Source organism: Pseudorasbora parva, chromosome 20, assembly GCF_024679245.1.
Source record: "Pseudorasbora parva isolate DD20220531a chromosome 20, ASM2467924v1, whole genome shotgun sequence".
In the NCBI taxonomy this organism is placed as follows: domain Eukaryota; kingdom Metazoa; phylum Chordata; class Actinopteri; order Cypriniformes; family Gobionidae; genus Pseudorasbora; species Pseudorasbora parva.
Genome location: NC_090191.1, coordinates 31,911,821 through 31,933,170, shown reverse-complemented (window position 1 = coordinate 31,933,170; position 21,350 = coordinate 31,911,821). Strand labels below are relative to the sequence as shown.

Genomic DNA, 21,350 nt, shown 5'->3' with positions numbered 1-21,350 from the left:
ATTTACATTTTACATTTAATCATTTAGCAGACGCTTTTATCCAAAGCGACTTACAAAAAAGGGGAGAGTAATAGAAGCAATGGAACAGACAAGGCCAAAAACCTGTAAGAGCTGTAAGAAATCTCAATTAATTAGCACAATACACAACATTTTTTTTTTTTTTTTTTTTTTTTTTTTTTTTTTTTTTGAAAACACACAGCACCGAGACATTGTTTATTGCTGCTGGCTAGCGTGATCCAATGAGTCGGTCGGCGGGGCTACTGAATTACAGGTGCTTATTATTCTGTAGAGGCGGTGTTTCGTCTGTCGATGGCGTCAAGCTGCGAACACGATCGTTTTCTGGGCCTGGTGTACAAAAAAAGCTTTTCTTTGACTAACAAGGACGTTTTCAGCTCTGAAACATACAGGATAATCTTATATTACCATGACCTTTTATATATTTAAAGCTCAAGGGAAAGTTGATTTCTCAATTCATCACCCCTTTAATAATGATGATCTTAAATTATGAATTAGTATCTCACAATTTTGACTGTCATGATTTCGATGTTTTATTATAATTATAAATTAGTATCTCATTTGACTTTTATCTCATAACTATAAGTCCTATGATTTAAGATGGGCTTCCATTCAGTGGGCACTTTTCGTAATATCAGACATTTGTCATGATTTCTTATTCATCTGAAGTCGGTTCAAACTAAGTTTAAGGATTCAAAATATTAAACTTAAGTGTGTGTGTGTGTGTGTGTGTGTGTGTGTGTGTGTGTGTGTGTCCTTGTGGGGAGCAAATGTCCCCATAAGGATAGTAAAACCTGAGATCACCTACATTGTGAGGACCAGCCCGCAGTCCCCACTTTTCAAAAGGCTTTGAGAAAGTAAAAATGCAGAATGGTTCGGGTGCTGGGTAGGTTTAGGGGCAGTATAGGGGGATAGAAGGTAGTTTGTACAGTATAAAAACCATTATGTCTATGCAGAGTCCCCACAAAGATAGTGAACCAGGCACAGTGTGTGTGTGTGTGTGTGTGTGTGTGTGTGTGTGTGTGTGTGTGTGTGTGTGTGTGTGTGTGTGTGTGTGTGTGTGTGTGTGTGTGTCTGTCTTTCTGACAAATGCAAAATGCATAATAAAAAGTACATTTGTGCTGCATCCGATCCTGTAATTTCAATAGAATTGGTAGTTGATCTGTGAAGATTAGCTTAATTTATGCCTGTGACCACAGTTTTTTCAGATTAATTCCATTAGACATATTGTGGTGTGGCACCATCAGTTCTCTGAATCTGAGCCTCTGCACTTAAATCCACTCTGAACAAGAAATGAATTGGAAAGAATGAAAATGCTATCTGGCATCACTAGTGGCATCATGGGCAAAAGTGGCTAAAGTTTTAAACGGCAGATGACACTAATTTAAGGGTCCAAGATGTGTCATATTGGTCAGATGGACCGAAAATGCAAGTAGTATCAGTCATTCCTCGAAAGACAAAATCTTTAACCGTAACATATCAAACTAAGTGGCATTTATTTACAAGAAATAGTACAACCAAAGACTTTGAAGAAATGGGAAAAAAGTGCAACATGGAATGTGGCCAAATAAGTCTTGCCTTCTAAATAAAAGAGCCATTTTTTGTGGACAAAAAAAGGAAGAAGGGCATACTGCATTATAACAATACAGGGTGAGTCCAAAATCGAATACTTCCCTACCATATAGTTTATGAAAAACAGTACACCAAAAGAGCAATATGTCTGATATGTCAATATGTTTAAAAAAAAGTCCCCAGATTACCTACAGCTTCTGCAGAGATTCTGAGTGCCAATGCTATCTCACAACCAATTTTTCCATATTTGTACGAGGTGGCTAATTCGAACGACCACACTTGTATGAATTTGTATGATTTGTCTATACTGCAGTGATGGGTAAGTTTAAGCAGCGGGTTAGGGGTAGATCATTTGAACGAAATCCTACGAATTGACCAACTTGCATCCTGGCCAGGTGACTACAGATGAAAAAATAGCCTTTTGGCTAATCGGTTCATGTGTTTTATGAAATTGCACTGTCCCCTTTTAAATAAACCATTCAATCAAATCAAACCAACTCATCAAATAAGTACAGTTAAATCATACTAATTTGTACGAGTGAGGTCATACAAATTCTTACGAATTACCCACCTCATAAGGTACGTACAAATTGCCGTAAGATCAGGTTGGAATTGAGCATTCTAAAGTAAGGATAATGCACAACTACTAGTAATGCTTACTATTGTGTTACTCATTTGTTCATGTTTAGTGATCAATTAATGATAGAAAAGTATTCTAAAGTGTTATGCAATTTTGAAAAATGAATCACTCAAACCTCCAACCAATTAGACCTCAAATAGTTTCAACAGGGAATTACGAAGAGGGCAGTTCTGTGACTGACTGTGACACACATCCGACCCCAGCTTTTACCATTCACATGTCATGACAGATTGAAACTGTCACCGCGAGGTTTTACCATGTCAGTTTATCAGATGCGATTCTGCTCATTTATACTGACTGAGAAGTATACGTTTTAAAAACGTATTTTATTAAAACGTATTAAAAGTATTGGACGAACACAACGAAACTGAGCGCAAAGAGTCGAGTCAAGTGCTCTCCAGTCTCCACTCCTTTTTGGAAAAGAGAGTGATTCAGCTGTATTGAGTCACTGAGTAATGACCTAACTGCTTCCTCCCCAGCCTCTTCATCTGCGTAGCAGCTTAACTGTGAGTTTCCAGTGAGTGTGCTGTGGTCAGGTTAGCATTTCTGCTTGTGAACACAGGAGTTTACAATTCATCCGACTTCACACATCTTTTTCCTCTTTTGCAAGGAGAATCTGTGGTGGCATTTTACAATTATGTAAGCATTTATAGTAAAATGAGTTTTACGCTGAAGTTACTGGCAAAGCAGAATTGTGTCATTGAAATAAAGCAGTTTTATTTAAATTAAATGTGTGATTATGGTTTGATCTATGCAATTTATATAATCATTTTTAATTCGCTTTATTTCCTAATCAGGTGGATCTCACGAAAATGCATATAAATAGTACGAGTGTGCAATGTGGTGGAATGTAATTGCAAAACGCATTTGCTACTCTGATATGCATCTACGCACTTTATGGCGTATTATACGGACGAACCACCCACCCCACCACCCTAATCCTACTCAAGAGCGTGCCATATACACACCATAAAGTGTGTTTCATCATTTACCCACCCTGGTGTTGTTTTAATGCCGTATGCCCTTCTTCCTTTTTTGGTCCACAAAAGGAGAATTTGTAAATGTCCCACTCATTCTTGTCCATATAACGGCAGCGAAAAGCAACAAGCATCAAACTTTTTAAAAATTAAGCAAAAGTCCAAGTGTTCTGGTGTATACAATAACCCAAAATGTAATGTAGGCCTATTATTTAAAGGGATAGTTCACCCAAAAATGAAAATGTGATGATTATCTGCTAAGCCCCAGTGCATCCAAGATGTAGGTGTCTTTGTTTCTTCAGAACACAAATACAGATTTTGTCATAATGCATGTGAATGGGTAACAACTCTAAAAAAACATGCTTCGACAACCAGTGTTGGGAGTAACGCATTACAAAAGTAATACATTACAGTAACTTATTACTTTATGCTGTAACGCAGTAGTGTAAGGCATTACTAATCAATTTTCAGTAATATTTTACTCGGTACATTTCCAGTAACGCTTGCGTTACCCGCCCCACCCCCCAATACAATAAAACGAAAAAGGAAAAGGAAAAAAAGGCGCGATACATTAACGCATGAAGAATGCAAGTTATTACCTATTCGTGGTCATTCAATAGCCGCGTGTGGTGTCCAGGTTAGTAATTAAATACTAAATGACAGCTTCTGATATTTTTTGTATAGCGATTTACTTCATTTTCCTTAAATTCAGTACTTCAATTCATCTCCCTCTTGCTGGTGTACATTTGGATATTGTGTGATATAGTCCAGTAAAGGCGTACGTGTTTATTGCGGATTTTACAGAAGTGCCGCAGGCATGATTTCAGCCTCTGTGCTCGCGCTGGCCAGTGGAAAAGTGGCTAAAGAAGGTAAAGGCTCTGTCGTTTTAAAGAATAGCACAACAACAAGCGCGTCGAAGGACGGACGAGAGACAAGGCGCGCGCTGCTAAGCCAAACTATAGGCCTAATGCCTATAAACAACACTTGGGTGAAGATGACAGAATAAGACTACTGCACACCGTGACACCGTCGTTTATATTTTTTATAGTAATAAAGTAATTTAGTTCAGTTAGAGAACAGGCCGTTCAAATAAAAACGGAAGGTGTCTGCTAAGCATGAACCGAACATGTGATCTTTAGCTGACAGATGATCGCGGAAGATTTGGTTTCAAAGTGAAATGTAAAAGCGCCTATTAAAGGGGGCTTGTCATTGTGTTGTGTATTTCATTAAAGATAATAGACTAATTTTAAACCGAAACTAAAATCTGCTTGGCTGCACAGAGCGCGCGTTTACTAACGAGCTGTCATTCACGGTGTGCGCGCACTGGCGCGTTTTCAGTTCATATGGAAGCTTAACTTTTATAAGAATTCTTTGAAAGCACTCGCTTTGCATCCGCTCCCGTTATTAATGACCAAGCGGCAGTGCGCATGTTCCTTTCGGTTAAATAGAATAGTGATTTAAAAGCCCAGATAGGCTACCGGTGATGTCATCACACTTTGATTGTGTCTATGAACAGAAGCTATTCCCAGATATTGCCAGATAATCACTTTACCTCTAAAATAATACTTATAACAGAGTTAGATCGTCATGATTTCTTGCATTGTCTTGAGCATTCACTTTTTTGCCAATTCTCTATTGTTAGCCTGGATGGCCCAATGTCATTATTCTTCATCATATCGCCTTTTACTGGATTTATAATGCTCTCTGCCTACATTTTAGAATGTTAAGAGCTACTTCTGAAGTTATTTTGGTGAAAGTAACTCAAAAGTAATACAGGAGTAATGTAACACATTACAATTCTGAGACAGTAATATTGTAATGTAATGAATTACTTTTAAATAGCAGTAATAAGTAATCTATAATATATTACAGTTTGGAAGTAACTTGCACAACACTGTCGACAACCCTCCTGCTCGTGAGGACACATTGATAAGACGTGAACTGATTGGTTTCTGTGAGAAACACAACAGTATTCATGTAATTTTTTTTTTACCTCATTTTCAAACGAATCTCATCTAGTGTCCCCATCCGCTATTACTTCCATCTGGTAAGGTCAAACTGGCGATATATATATTCCTCATTAGTGCCTGCGGATCGGTCGAATTAGGAATCTACATAATATATATCTATGAGGATGGGAGATGAGATTCGTCTGGTATGAGGTAAAAAAATTATATAAAAAAATGTTATTTAAAAAAAATTATATAAATACTGTTGTGTTTCTCACAGAAACCGATCGGTTCATGTCTTAAGACATCAATGTGTCATCACGAGCAGCAGGGGTTTTGTGCATGTTGTCTAAGCATGTTTTTTTTTTTTTTTTACTCTCACAGAGTTGTTACCCATTCACATGCATTATGACTGGCAGACTGCAACTGGAATTTAAAAAAATCATCATTTTTGTTCTACTAAAGAAATAAAGACACCTACATTTTGGATGTGCTGGGGGTAAGCAGATCAATATCACATTTAAATTTTTGGCTGAACTATCCTTTTGACAAAAAAATCCTGACCTTGGCCATCGGTTTTCTGTGCTCCGCTACACGATCGTGTGCATTCGGCTGCAGTTCACTTCGTCGCACCCAGAAAAAGCACACAAGTTGTAAGAAACCAAGGCTAATAGCTTATGCAACATGAAATGCAACGCATAGAAATCCCCAGAAAAGTATTCATTCTTCAGTGAGTTATATCTTTAGATTTTATATATAGGAAGACGGTACACTTCGATTACTTATGAATGGGAGAAAGTACAATGCCTAAGATGGCAAATAAGCCCCGCCTTCTAAATGATAGGGCCAATCGTTGATTAGTAAAGTCATCCCCTGCAGCTGCTTTAGAAGCTCCAGTCGCTATAGAAACAGACAGGCACATTAACTTTGTCCAGGCTAAAAAATGCATTTTTTTAAATTATGAAACGAGTGTTAAAAAACAAAGTTCATGAGACAGTTGTCCGATTTCAATGATGATTTCAAAAATGAAATTTAATCGAACAGTTTTGGAGAATTTGATGTTTCCCCATTTAAACAGCCGAGAGGCGTTTAAAAGATGGCCACTGAGTGACATTACTTTTTTTGAAAAGTCTTCTTTTGTGGTCCATTAAATAAAGAACTGTTTACAGCAGTAAATTATGATTTAATTTTCATTTACTCACCAATCATCATGTAATTTTAAACTTTAATGTTACAGCTTGGACATCTCTTTTTGTGTTTCCATGTGATAAGTTCATACATTTTTAAGTGAATGCATTAATTATTGCTTTTGTGTGTGTGTGTGTGTGTGTGTGTGTGTGTGTGTGTGCATGCATATGCATGTCCTCGCCCTTTCGTTGCACCAGAACTGAGCATAGGTTGGGTTTGTTTGGTGGCAATGCAAGAAAGACGTTTGTGGTCGCGTTTCATGGTGCTACGACTTCCAGGAACTGCATCTGTGTACAGTGGCAGTGATGGTAGAGTTTGACTTAGGATCATTTAAACTTGTTTCAAAACTTCAATTGTCAGTCATATATTTTATAGGTTTAAAAAACATATTATAATCATAATTGCTGACAAAATAACTTTAACCCTAGCCTATTTTGAGTAGGAATATATTATAAACTTTTTAATATTATAAAAATGTGATCATTACCAAACTAAAATGTTATTGTTGAATGCTTTGTATGCACATAGCCTACTGTGCTTAAAGGATTAGTTCACTTTAAAAATAAAATAGCCCATGGTTTACTCACCCTCAAGCAATCCTAGTTGTACATGTCTTTCTTCTTTCTGAAAAACACAAATCAGAGTTATATTAATAAATATCCTGACGCTTCCAAGCTTTATAATGGCAGTGATGGGGTCCATTGAGACCGAAGCTCAAAAAAGTCCATCCATCCATCCATCATAATAAACTTACTCCACACAGCTCCAGGGGTTAATAAAGACCTTCTGAAGTGAATCGATGCGTTTGTGTAAGAAAAATTAAAAAAAAATCAAAACTTAAAAGGAAAAAACTTCTGCGCAATTGTATGATGTCAGATGTAGCGCTAAGGCTGATTTATACTTCTGTGTCGGACCTCTGCTGCAACCTCTACGCTGTGGACTACACATCAATTTTCATTTTCATCATCCTTGTTCGCGTTGACGTGTAGATACACATGCAGAGGGAGAATGTGTATCCCTGAGGGGGGGGTTCTGGCAGGTTCTGTGTAGAATTGAGGCACTGTTTTTGGAGAGGTGCCTGTCAGGGTACGTCAAAGGTTACGCGTGCAACATACAGCCCACGACATAGCTAATGGCCATGATATACTACGCAATTTTTTATTTAATCTGTCGGCTCAAATCTGCAGACTGGCTCTGACTTGTGTCAACTAGCGTTAACTTGTTCAGACTGTAAATCAGGGGGAAATCGGGGAAAAAATTGTGTAGTGTATTCCAGCCTTAAGGCGTACACTCGACACAGAAGTATAAACTGGGCCTAAGTGTTTTGAACGGCGAGGGACATGTATGTTTGAATACAGAAAATGGTCTGGCGGAAGCTCGACATTTTACTTTAACATTTTAATATGGATATTTTTCTTACAAAACCTGATCGAATCGCTTCAGAAGGCCTTTATTAACCCCTGGAGCTTTGTGGAGTATTTGAGGGATGGATGCAGTTTTCTAGCTTTAAACTCAATGGACCCTGGATATATAGTAATACAACTCTGTTCATCAGAGAGAAGATACTCATATACACCTAGGATGGCTTGAGGGTGAGTAAATCATGTGGTAACTTTCGTTTTTAAAGAGAACTAATCCTTTAACAAAGTTTGCAAATATTCTACTTCAGCAGAGAGCGCAACACCTAAAAATGAGCCACTAGAGGGAGCCATTAGTGCACACTAAAGTCAAAGGTCGAACAGTGTTCTGTCTTCTTATGTGCCAAGTGTGCTGTTCTTATGTACAGTGCTTTGATACTGTGTTGTCCATGTAAAGTTAGTCACATTTAGCACATTGAGCAGTTATTAGAGGCAACCCAACACCACCCGTCCGATATCATTTACAGTCTAGGCCGGAGCGCCATTGTTTTGTTCATGGAAAAGAGACAAGCACAATGGGAACCTCTCAGGCTGATTTAAACTTTATTGAATTTGAAGGTTCACAAAAAATATTACATCAAAGACAACAATGCACATTAATGAATTCGCCTACATGAATTAAAATACGACTAACCTTGTTAATTTATGACACAAAAATTCTCACAACTTTTTATCCCTTTTGGGAGGAGAATTTGAGAGAATGACAAGGCCTACACCAACTGTATGATACTTAATAAAATAAATATTCAATATTTTTAAGATCTCTAATTTCCCCTGTACTCAAATAATACTTCACAAATAATAAACAAAAGTAATAAAACATACAAAAATAAATTATGGTTTTGAAAATTAACAAAAAAACATAAATATGCCTTCAATTATTCTAGACTATATAATTATGTACCCCTTAAACTATAATGCATTTCATTATTAATAAGCAAACAATTCAAGTTACCAAAATGTTGGTGCAAAATATCTGTATCTTCAACCAGTGCATGTAAACATTCGGCCTCTTTTCTATGTAAAAAAAAATGCCATAGCTTCCCTGAGATGTATTTGATTCAACTAGATTTCTGCTTGTTCAGTGAAAAAGTGAACAGTGAAACATTCACAGGATGTGACTTGATGACTGGTGTAGGAGTCAAATAACTTTCGATTGAGCCTGGATCCTCCAGTGCAGGGTGTGTGTGTGTGTGGATAATGAAATGTGTGTACAAATGCATTTGACTCCTACTGCATCCTTAGTTCCTTTGTGCCTGTGCGAAGAACTAGTGAATCTTCTCGTGCGTTCTTCTACCCATGGAGAAACTGATCCAGACCAAAACATTGTGAAACTCTCTCACTGCTTTAATTTGAACTCCTTGATCAGACTGTAAAACAGAAAAACAGAGGGGAACTCATAAATCACAATGCAATGGACATCTATCCATCCATCCATCCATACTATATCACATCTATATATCTATATTACAAATATATATATATTATATATATATATATATATATATATATATATATATATATATATATATATATATATATATATAGATATGTAATTCTGGATGCAATTAATTGTGATTAATCGATTGCCTGTAGGGGTCCTCTCTATGATATCATATCCTGTTTTGTTTTTTCTGCAGGGTTCTGCATGTTGGTCACATGTCTTGATTTTGCAGACCAATATTTTTAATATATTATAGGAGTAGTATATGCTTTTTTGTTTGTTGAAGAAATCATATTAAAAGATTATGCCAAACTGTTTAAAAAGCTTTCTTTTCCAGAATTTAATTTTGATTAAACTTATTTCTTGATTATCATATCAGAAGAGTTGTTCACCCTGACATTTTTGGATTCAAATAAAGAAACAAAATTTCACAGTTTCACACAAACTGCATTTTTAATATATACGAAATTACAGCATGTTATTAACCTCTCTGTCTCACAATATTACAAATATTTTAATGTGAATTTTGAATAAATATGTGTATGCGTTATTAATCTTAATCACTTGAATGAAATTATATCATCCAGCCACCCAAATAAAGTTATTGGTCCTGGCACACTGAAAAACTTGAGCACACTAAATAAACTAAGCACAAGTTATAATAAAGTAAAGGGTGCAAACAGATAATAAATGAATGTCTCTTACCATCATCAAAGTGTCCTCAAATTTTTTAAGATCTTCTCTTGCGCATAGTGACAGAGTTTTTTTGCCTTCACTCTCCTGTGTCAAGAAAAAATAAATCAGTAAAAAATGTATATGAAAATGCAACATAAATCATCTGCTAGTAAATCATCACCCTTACTAATTACCAATTAAGTATATTTCCTATAACAAGTGGATAGTAGATGTCACTGATGTTTTACTTACACAGCGTTCCATTGTGTTCTTCAGCCTTTTGAAAGAGTCCAAGAACATTACTATCGATTGACGATCGCTGTTCTTCCACAACTTTTTGAACACATGTTCATCGTAGAGTTCCAGGATGCGTTTAAAGTCAGCTACGTTCAGTTTCTGTCAGGAGGTGTGCAGATCAGTTTATTTTATTTTGCCCAATAGATATTGCTAGTATGCATGACAAATAAATAGGAAAGACCAGGGCTAGTGGTCACAGAAGCTAAAAGTTAAAACTGAGGTTGTTTCATTTGTAATCCATGATAAATTAAAGATTTATAAAAAATATACTTTTAACAGCAGGTTCATATCGTGACTTACTCCATAACTTCTGACAACATGCCCCACAAAAAGGCAAATTGTTACAGAATTTTACAGAAAATAAATAATAAATACATATACATAATACAATAAATTATATCATTTATACACACGCAAACAAACATACACACATTTTATATATATATATATATATATATATATATATATATATATATATATATATATATATATATATATATATATATATATATATATATATATATATATATATATATATATATATATATAAATCTTAGTTAGTTGTTATCTTACCTTGTAGCACTTGTTAATATTTCCTAAAATACGATGGAAGGGTGTATTGTCCCTCTGCAACAACAAAATAACTTTTGTGATGCATGTCACCCTCATAAATGCACATATTATTACTGGATTCCATGAATGAATTAGGATACTTACATCTAGAGATTTCTGGATGAATACTGAAGTATGGATCATTTCTTTGATCAAAGGCTGCAGGATACTCTCTCGGGACAAGCAATCTTTCTGCTTGTGGCCTAGAGAGCAGCACAGGAGAGCACAGAGGGCGAGCAAGAGTACGATCCTCATCTTTGTTCGGTTTCAGAGAGGGCTGAATTGTATCATACAGTCTGTACACTAGCTCAATGTGCTTTAAACAACCAGTGACATTCATAGCTTTTATAGCTCCTTCCTTTGTCAAAAAATTCCCACACTCATCACAAGTTGCTTTTTTTTTAACCTCAAACGCTGTGGATTGCATGTTGCTTAGCCCTTATTTTTCCTTCTGGGTATAGTCACCTGTTGGCTTATGTGGTTTTGCATTCTAGTGACGAATATTGATTACTGGACGATGAAATCTAGGTTGTGAGAGCGTTAAGCGTGTTGCGATGCATTCAAACCTGCAGTGTTTCCTGTGATGTGAATAGTGTTAACTGTATCTTGAAACTGTTTAGCTATTGGAAACATACTGTGAGAATTTTTAAATAGTACAGAACATAAAATGATGTTAGTGTTGCAGAATATATATATGGACTAAGAAACTAACAATATATATATTTCTATTATTCTATCATTTTTATGTTCTGTAAAGTAAAATATATATATATATATATATATATAAAATTCTACAACTCTTAAAATGATGTCATCCCAAATAAAAGGTCAAGTATAAAAATGTCTTTTCTCAGGTCCCTCAGCAAATTACTGAGGTAGAAGTTAGTAACAACTTACATGATTGTCGACATTTACCGAAACACATTTTACCATGACAAAGTAAATCTTCCCCCCTCTTCCAAAGGGTTTAACCATCTTCTCAAACCAGGTCAGCACCTACGAGGCTCAGCAAAGAACTTTACCTGACCCAGAAAGCATTCTCAAGAGCTACCGCAGTACAAAAAAAAACTATCAAACCATCCATAGACAAACAGTTACAATGAACATTTGAGTCAGAGGGGGAAAGAGGTAGTTAAATGTTAAAAAATGTGCACTTATTGATGGAATACTACTAGCCCGACTCTAATTGCTCAGCTCAGTTGAATTGAACCATGATTCAGCATGAATGAATAAGGGAACAAAGCTTCCCAATATCACTTGTGACAATACAACTCAACTTCAACCACAAAATCTGATAACAGAGGTGAAAGCTAAAAATACCCCAGCTTGAACTTGTGCTATTTTTGGAAACTTTCACTTTTGTCAGTCAAACAATAGACACAAGGAAACATAAGCCTGTAAATTCCCAAACCTTTCATTATCCTGTGGATTCCAACATTTTTCGAATAATTGAAGTTTGCAAAATTAAAATTGGGACAACTTTTGAAAGTTTTGAAGTGTCCATAGGCACTTCCTGGGAATTTCACAATGACATTCCTCATACCTTTAGAACAAAGGGTAGTACATTTGCATGCGAACATGAATCATTGTTTTGCAAGACGTGACGCAGTTATGATACACATTGTGCATGTGCAAAGAGGGCATCAGAGAATTGTTCAGACAAATTACTGTTAAACATTTTTTTTACTTTCTGGCAAAGTTCATTTGAAATATTTCACAATGTAAACTTTTTTTGTCAGTTTAACTTAAAAAAGTAAGTAACATGGCTGCCTTAAAATTTTGAGTTTATTGAAATTTAAAAAGTGAGTTGATACAATGAAGGGAATTAGTTTAATAAATAGAAACTCAAAATATTATTGTATCTGAACCACATAAAAATGTGATAAATCATGAAAACAGCCCATTTTGGCATGTTTCACTGTCATCACAAATAAAACACAGTTACCCAATATGCTTACAAAATCATTCAATAATATTTAAATAAAGGTTGTCAATTCTCAAAAAAGGTCATTGTATTAACTGAAATGTTTAATTTCAATGAACTCAAAGTTAAGGCGACCAGGTTACTTATTTTTTTTATACATGTTTTCAGTGCAGTAACATAAATAGCACATTGTTCAAAGTTATTTGGCCTGTAAAATGTTCTCAAAACCTTATTTATGCATCATTTTTTGGAGTCCGTACCATGATGGTAGTTGAACAAACTCAGGGTTACTGGATTAGTTTTGAGTTGACCTTTCCTTTCAGGCTTTGTTGATAATATGACGCTGATCATCAACTTTCTCTGTCAACACAGCCAATCGCATGCTGTGAAAAACAATGAAACTGTGATTCGCTTGAAACGAGAGAAGCAGTGCAAAGAAAGGAGGCAAAAGCGAGGCTGCGTCTGAAAACAGTGTTGGGGAAGCTACTCTGAAACTGTAGTTTGACCAAGCGTCAACCTTCCGGTCTCTCACTCGAATCCAACATGGAAGTGACTGAACCACCGATTCAGGCGCTTTGGCTTCACTTTTCAGGACATGTGCGGTATACTTGCTTACAACCAGTAATAACGTCATACGTTTTAGTATCCCGTCTGGAAAACACACAGCCCCAGGACTACTATTAAATATAAAAAAAGACGTGTTACTCATATAAGTTTGTTGAACCATTCCTGTCGGATCCAATATAGAAGGCACAGCATTGTGTATGCAAATCCACCTGAGACTTGTTTACCAAAGATTCCACTGTGAAATGAAGCGAACACGTGTACATGTCTTCCCCACGTGAGCTAGAACTTCATTAAAAATAATAAGTATCACACAATTCTAATATTAGGATCCGAAGAAAGCTTATGCAGTGACTGTGTTCTTCCACAATATCTCGCTATCTTCTTCAGGATGTTTATTGCTGCCGGCTAGCATGATCCGATAAGTCGGTGGGCGGGGCTACTGAATTACACGTGCTTATTATTCTGTAGAGGCATTTTTTTTTTTCACATGATGACATCAAGATGCGCACACGATAATTTTCTGGGCCTGGTATCTATAAAAGCTTTTCTTTGACTAACAAAGACATTTTCAGCTCTAAAACTTACAAGATATTCTTATATTAACATGACCTTTTATATATCAAAAGCTCATGGGAAAGTTGATTTCTCAATTCATCACCCCTTAAATACTGTAGTAAGTGCTAAAACACCCCTTTTACATGAAAATTAATGCACACCTGAGTGTGTGGCCGTTACACCTCGGATGTCCATTATTTTATTTATTTCCAAAAAGTCATTTTAGAGGTAGTAACAGAGGGATGAGCCACTGATAGCAGACTTGCAGTTATTAATGCAGTTAGTTAGTTAGTTAGTTAGTTAGTTAGTTAGTTAGTTAGGAGAGAGAGAGAGAGAGAGAGAGAGAGAGAGAGAGAGAGAGAGAGAGAGAGAGAGAGAGAGAGAGAGAGAGAGAGAGAGAGAGAGAGAGAGAGAGAGAGAGAGATGTGAGTGCGTATGTGAATTACCTCAGACTGTGCATCTTGCAAAAGTGTTCGGCAATAGCATCTACTAATACGAAACTGTAAGAACAGTGCCTTTATTACCTTGCTAGTGAGAAATTTCATGTAGCTTTTAAGTTGTTAAACTATTTTACTGATAAAATCGACGAACAACAAAAAGTTGTTCTGGCAGCGTGTGTCCGTAGGCCTACTGTATGTGTGTTTGAGTGGGAGAGCAGAGACAGTGGGAGAAAGAGCGTATGTGCTTTCCGTACATAATAAAATTTAATTTTGTGGCAAAAAAAACATAAATAATTTGTTGTTTTTATCCTATTGTTTACTATATGTGTTTGAGTGTCGTTGTGGGTTTTAGTTATTTTGCTGTTGTAAGCTGTAAGAACCTTTGAAATAACTTTGAAATCATTTGACAAAGTGATATGGACATTTCAAGGCCTGCCTGAAACTGTACTGTAGCTGTGCATTTCCCTGAAAATAATTGCCCACCTTATGTTCATAAATCAATCAGATCCAAGCAGGGATGGAAATTAGCACCCGCCACCAGCCAAATGCGGGTGATTTTGAGTTGTGGTGGGTAAACTTGCTTAGCGGGTAAATAAAAATAGCATACTGTTTCACCTCTTTGTAAACTCTGTTCAATGCATGCGAGTGCAGCCGTATGTTCGAATATGACCAGTCGTTTTCGCCGTCATCACCCGGTGTAGAGCCAGAAGCCACAAATAAGAACACGCGTGGGCGCGCTGAGAGGAGATTTATCTCTGTACAATCATCTGAAAAGCGCGTACACGTCTCACAGCGCGCAAATATTGAGTTCTCTTTCTTGTGCTTAAATGGACAAACTCACACAAAAAGTATGTCAACATGTCCACCTTGATAAGTATCCTAGCAGACATAGTCTGTATGCCTTAAGTGAACTTTATACAGTCGAAAAAAACGACACATATACCTGCGTTAGGTCTTAAAGGGGCAGTAGCCTTTACTGCTGTCTGTTTTAATGTCAAACTATAGATAAGGACATCACTCACTGCTCTTGATTGAATAGCTAATAAGGATTAATCTTTAATTTAAACAGTTAAATATGCAGTTATTTTACATTTGATTACTTTATTCAATTTCTGTACCTTTCTGCAGGCCAGTAGGCCTGTACATTATTATTTAATGTACACATGAGTAAAGTCAAGTTTTAACATTTTAGTTTGAATTTTATTTTATGCTGTGCATTGTTGCAATGTGCTAAATAAATATTTGCATAATTTTTAATTTATTTATTATTTGAAACTTTAATAAATGCAATGGTACTAATAATTGGCATAATTTCTTTTAGTGTTTCGGTTTTCGGCCTTGGTTTCCTCTTTTTCGGTTTCGGACAAAAACATTTATTTTGGTGCATCCCTACTTGCAATGTTCTGCTCGGTGTGTCGTCAAAATTAATAGTTTCATTTGTTGGGACTAAAAACCTAAAACTGGAAGCCATAAAAGATCATACAACATCCAGGTAAAAAAAAAAGAGTGCACAGAGCCCTACTCATTTAGTGAAATGTATATCAGTTCATGGTTTGTGTGTGTATAAAGAGAGAAAGAGAAAATGTCAGTATTTCATTGAGACTTGAGATTAAATAAACTGCTTAAGTTTAAGTAAACATGCAGTTACACATAGTTGGTTAAAAACAAGAAAGTGGCTGGTAAAAACATTGAGTCGCTGGTAGATTTTGAAATCCACCAGCCACAGTGGCCGGTGGACAAAAAAAGTTAATTTCCATCTCTAGATCCAAGCATTCAACAGTCCCGTAGTATAAAAAGGCACATTGTCGAGAACAGCAGAGCAATTTACTCTGCACTAGCTACTTGTGTGGAAGCAGTCAGTTTTAATTGTAAAAGGTGAGGTAATTTGATTGGATTTCCTGAAATGTAACTTTTACAGTGTTCTGATCATTCGTGTTACAGAACAGATCAGATAACGATCGGATCAGATTGTGCTACCACCAAAACATTCATGTGGTTTGCAGTGGTTTGAGGCATTATTCACATCAAAACCATAAACCTAACCTTTAAACAATGCAAATGTAGTGGTTTGTAGCACAATCTGATAAGCAGTATTAATCATCAAGACAATGGAACCTGCTTTCACACTAGAGTGTTAAAAATACACGTTTTAAGGTTATTTTAAGGTCACCTAAAATGAAGATTTGATGTTTATCTGCTTACCCCCAGGACATCCAAGATGTAGGTGTGTTTGTTTCTTCAGTAGAACACAAATGAAGATTTTGAACTCCAACCGTTGCTCGTATAATGCATGTGAATGGGGTGTTTTTCTATGAGAGCCACTATGAGAGTAAAAAACACACAGACATACGAATTCATATTAAACCCTGTGGCTCATGGCAAAACATTGATGTCTTAAGACACGAAACGATAAGACAAAAAAACGAACAGTATGTGTGCTATTTATTTTACCTCATATCAGATGAATCTCATAGTTTTGCCAATACCGTTAATTCCGTAGAGTAAGATCAAAAACCTGACGCGATCATAGATATGAATGTCAATGTATTTAACGAATTTGAGTATAATTACTGAAGGTTGATGCACACTCACTTTATCTAACACATTCAGTAAAGTGGGCCAGTAGTATTTAATAGAGCTGTATTGACACACATTTCACAATTCGATTTGATTTCGATTCAAAAGCTTCTAAATCCATTAAATTTTTGATTTGATTTGATTAAATTCAATATTGACTATTTTGGATATCAGGTACAATACATGGCAAATTTTCTCAAGGAAAACTAATTTCTGAATTAATGTTGTAAACTATGAGAGTCAATTGATGAATTAGCCTAATATTGAAGGTAGAAATTAACTGATTTGTAAACAAAATTACACTAAATGTTTTAAATAATAATAAAGTTATAATATTACATTTACAATTACATAAACATATTTCTACTTCAATTCGATTTTTAAATATAACTGTTACATATTTAAATGGTGGCTGTCATAAAAACTTGCCAGATGTATTATATAGGCTACATGCATTAAATATTGAAAAATATTTTTTAAAAAGACAATGAATAGCCTATGTATGGTGCATATAATTAGAAAATGCTCCTCTCTAGAGTTAATTTTTCCAGCAGACTAACGTTAACGAGTTTATGGATATGGCTTTTCTGAGGTAAATGTGACATTACATGACAAGCCGTTTTACTTACGTCTTTCTGCAGTTGAAATCCTGATTCTAGCTTTTTTGTGACATGATACGGATTTCGGTAAGTTGTCCTCTATCTTTTAACATACTTTCCGATGTTCATTTTGTTTATTTGGCGCTGACGCTGTTACTGGGAAGGCGGAAGAGACGATCCGTTTATGTGCCTTCCGCGCTTCCGGTTCTCTTAAGCTGAGTTGCGGCAGATGGCGTTGTGGCGCGATATGTATTTATGTTTTTGAATTTTATTTAAAAGAAACAATAATAATAATAAAATAAAATAAAAAATAAAAATAAATAAATAAAAACGTGCTAACATGTTTATTAAATTCAAAAGGATTACTAATCGATTATTGGGAATCGATGTTGTTTTGTTAAAGTTAGAATCGATTAAAATCGAGAAACTAATGTTTTTTATTTTGTTTTTTGTTTATGTATTGAACCTTGAAAAAAAATTGAAGAAAAAAAAATCAGATGACAAAGAGTTTTCTACCTTTCACCTTGAGGGAGACCCTTTTTTACAGTCTGGGGAGACCTCATTTGAGGTTGACCACACCCACTAGTGTCATATTTCATAATTTAAAGAAGCAATGTCTCTAAAATGAAAGACCATTGTTATGCTTTAAAAGTGTAAACCCATTGAGCACAGTACAAACGGCCTAATTCACCTGAAATCACCAAAGACAACACATTCCAGTTTGGTTTTCACCGAACCCTAGAACACTTGTATGTGTTGCACCTTTCTATTATACTCTTGATTGAGTTGTTCACTTTAACAGTGGAATAAGCAGAGACAAGTTTAAGAGAGAAAAAATATTTTATTTTTTTAAAAACATATACTGTATGCAGAAAAATAAATTAATATATAGCAAAAATATATATAATTAATTAATTTAATAATACATTTTCTTTCTTTCTTTTTGAAAACGTGTTAAAAATGCTTTTACAATGCATTTACTTGATAGTGGTCTGTCTTAGGATGTTTAGCCCAAGTCAGTCACAACAGCAGCCACAACTGTGACCATACAACACAACATGAAAGAACAGTTCCCATGCCATTTGCAAAACTTCATATACCGCCATTTGCAAAACTTCATATACCATACAATAAATATATAAAATAAATAAGTCCATAATAAATAATCCTTTGAATATTGAAAATAAATGGTAATACTGCTGCGGAGGGTTTCAGGGGGTTACATTCTTGCAGAGCAGGATACATAAAGGTAGTGGAAGAGAATAATCGTCTCTCCGACTGCTTTGTTGCGAGCTAATGTCCGACTCTGAAGAATAAACACAATAGATATTAAAGGCATGCAGAAGAGCACATTTATCACTGATTTAACACTGAACAAAAACTTACCGTGGGTTCAAAGGCACTATATCTCTCCTTGTATTCCGTGACTTGCGGATGTTCTGCACTGTAGCTCTGTAAAAACAAAATGTTTAAGTACAGAGCAAGGTAGGCAAGCTGCTTTAAATGATTAAACAATTTTCAAGCACTTACACAGTGTGGTTTCAAAACTTGTGCGACCCTGTGCAGATCAGACCTCACAAAACGAATTTGTGGGTATTTCTCGATGTGCTCATCGGCATGCAAGACGTGCTTTAGATAGTAATCCAGAATCATGGTGTTGATGCAACAAGTGTCTTCTTCCTGGAACAGAGATTATCATAATATATTAGATAAATGCCATAGCAGTTTAGTAAGAAATCTAACTGAAATCCATTTAGAAAATGAATATTTATTTGATTATTTTTATTTTATTTATCCTTTATTTATCCAGGAAGGTCCCACTAAGATTAAAAGAAATTTCTTCCAGGGAGTCCGGGCCTTTATTCTAGACACTAGTATTTATTCCATTGCTACAAAAATCTATTCTATCGTTATTGGTCACTATTTGCAACATTTTGTTTCATTAATTTCATCTATTTACTTCCGATTAATACATTTTAGTCTCAACAATTGTTAGTGAACAGTAACTTTGAGCAAGTATTCGTATGTAATGAACAAGTAAAAATGACTAATTGGGTAGATTAGATACTACCAATTTAGACTTACTACAAACTATTTCCTTGCAACTACATGTCAATTGACTCTCATTAGAAGAATAGTAGACTGTTAGGTTAAGGATAGGGTCAGTAGAATAAGTCGACCTGTACTTGCAAAGTTACTTGTAGTCCGTAGAATGTCTGTCAGCAAATATTACGCAGTCAACTAATACTCTTCTTAGTAGAATGCCTAAAGTGAACTATCAAAATAAAGTGGGTAACACTTTATTTTGCAGCGTTATTGTTACTTATGTTACATGTAGTTACTATAATAATAACTATACATTATGCATAATTACATGCAACTAACCCTAAACCAAACCCTAATCCTACTCAGTACTTCCATTTATAATTACTGTAACACCTGTGTAATACTTTAAAAGTGAAAGCATAACCTGTTACTGATACTACATATTCCAATAGTGACTGGAAAATAAATTAACAGATGCTAATCACTATTAGAAAAAGTGGCAGTAACACTGTGGATTGCTTACTAGTAAAAATAATTATTACCAAATGTATTATTAGCTATTAGGCCTACTATATAAATAACGTACTATATATAGCCTACACACACACACACACACACACACACACACACACACACACACACACACACACACACACACACACACACACACACACATAAATAAATACTATACTGCACATACGTTGAGCATAACCTCGGAGAACACGGGAAGCAGTCGAGTTTCGTGGTCTTTGTCTTCATGTTGTGCCTGCAAGTGTTAATATACATAGTTATACATTGCATTTTCAAATAAATAAATAAATAAAATATCTATAATTACATATCTATATAAAAATGAAATAAGTAGATCTTAAATGCATATATTAAAACGTACATGTTCCGTCATCATATAGAGGTCGTTCCAGGTGACGGGGCTGTCTAACGGCTTGGGGCGCGGGCGCGTGAGGTGCATCGCCTGGCCGCGCAGAAAGCACCAGCATATGACAACGAGCAGAGTTAGGAGCTTCATATTGCAGGCAGACGGGTGGATTCAGTGATATGTCCTCTTATGCTGACTGATGTTCCCTGAAGACGAGATTTGGAGTGCATGTTGTGACACTAGAGCTTTTATATTCTCCAGCATTGTCCCAGTTATTATTACCACTACGTCACTGTGGTATCATCTCTTTACCTTTGGCGTAATCCCCCAACCTCTGCACCTGAGTTTATTAGGTCAAACGGATCTGTGAGAAACCGTGCCTACATTTGCTGACTGCAATGATTGCATCGGAAATTCATCTGACAGAAATACATCTTCCAACATTTAGGGCTGCAATAAGGAAATAGTATGGGGAAGCAGTCTGAAGTGAATATTTCCTGTGAATTTCCCATCACTGGCGATTCGTAGGCTATTAATTAGTGCGCGACATAAATAAAGTCTTTATTATGCACACACAGTTCCTTCAACTTAATATTGCTAGGAAACTTTTCAAGTACCTTTTATTCCTGATCAACATCGTCAAGTGTGTAAGATGCAGTGCGACAGGGAAAGTACATCATAAACCAAATAATTCTAAAACGATTATGTTAGGATGTTTGGGGAAGCTGTCAAACACCTGTGACCGGAACAATAAGGATCCCTGCAATAAAGAACAAGCGCATTTGATTGAATTCATTACGTCAAACTGCATGACAAATGGTCTGTATATTTATGAATGGGTATGAAAGTTGTGTCATTTACTGACGTCAATAATCTTATCCGCGAAATTCCTTACAAATGGTTCTTCATTCTATGATAGTTATATATAGGCTGGCCCGTGTGGTCTGATCAAACAGATGTAGCTCAAATTGCTCAAGA

General features: G+C 35.7%; 2 protein-coding genes and 1 long non-coding RNA gene across 3 annotated transcripts; all 3 read right to left on the bottom strand.

Moving 5' to 3' along the window:
* Nucleotides 1-6,514: 6,514 nt before the first annotated feature.
* Nucleotides 6,515-17,619, bottom strand: LOC137049560 (uncharacterized). Its single transcript, XR_010899640.1, has 4 exons — nt 17,480-17,619; nt 16,476-16,594; nt 6,929-6,965; nt 6,515-6,628 (listed from the first exon to the last, which is right to left on the bottom strand). It is a non-coding gene; the product is annotated as an uncharacterized lncRNA (long non-coding RNA).
* Nucleotides 8,800-11,053, bottom strand: il26 (interleukin 26). Its single transcript, XM_067428113.1, has 5 exons — nt 10,893-11,053; nt 10,749-10,802; nt 10,131-10,274; nt 9,909-9,983; nt 8,800-9,129 (listed from the first exon to the last, which is right to left on the bottom strand). Exons 1-5 carry the CDS (start codon nt 11,040-11,042, stop codon nt 9,028-9,030), a joined length of 525 nt encoding a protein of 174 aa, XP_067284214.1. The 5' UTR covers nt 11,043-11,053; the 3' UTR covers nt 8,800-9,027.
* A 1,035-nt stretch (nt 17,620-18,654) lies between the features above and the next one.
* Nucleotides 18,655-20,616, bottom strand: il22 (interleukin 22). Its single transcript, XM_067428479.1, has 5 exons — nt 20,388-20,616; nt 20,196-20,261; nt 18,980-19,129; nt 18,836-18,901; nt 18,655-18,755 (listed from the first exon to the last, which is right to left on the bottom strand). The coding sequence occupies exons 1-5, from the start codon at nt 20,520-20,522 to the stop codon at nt 18,669-18,671; spliced, it is 504 nt and encodes a 167-aa protein (XP_067284580.1). The 5' UTR covers nt 20,523-20,616; the 3' UTR covers nt 18,655-18,668.
* Between the last annotated feature and the right edge of the window lie 734 nt (nt 20,617-21,350).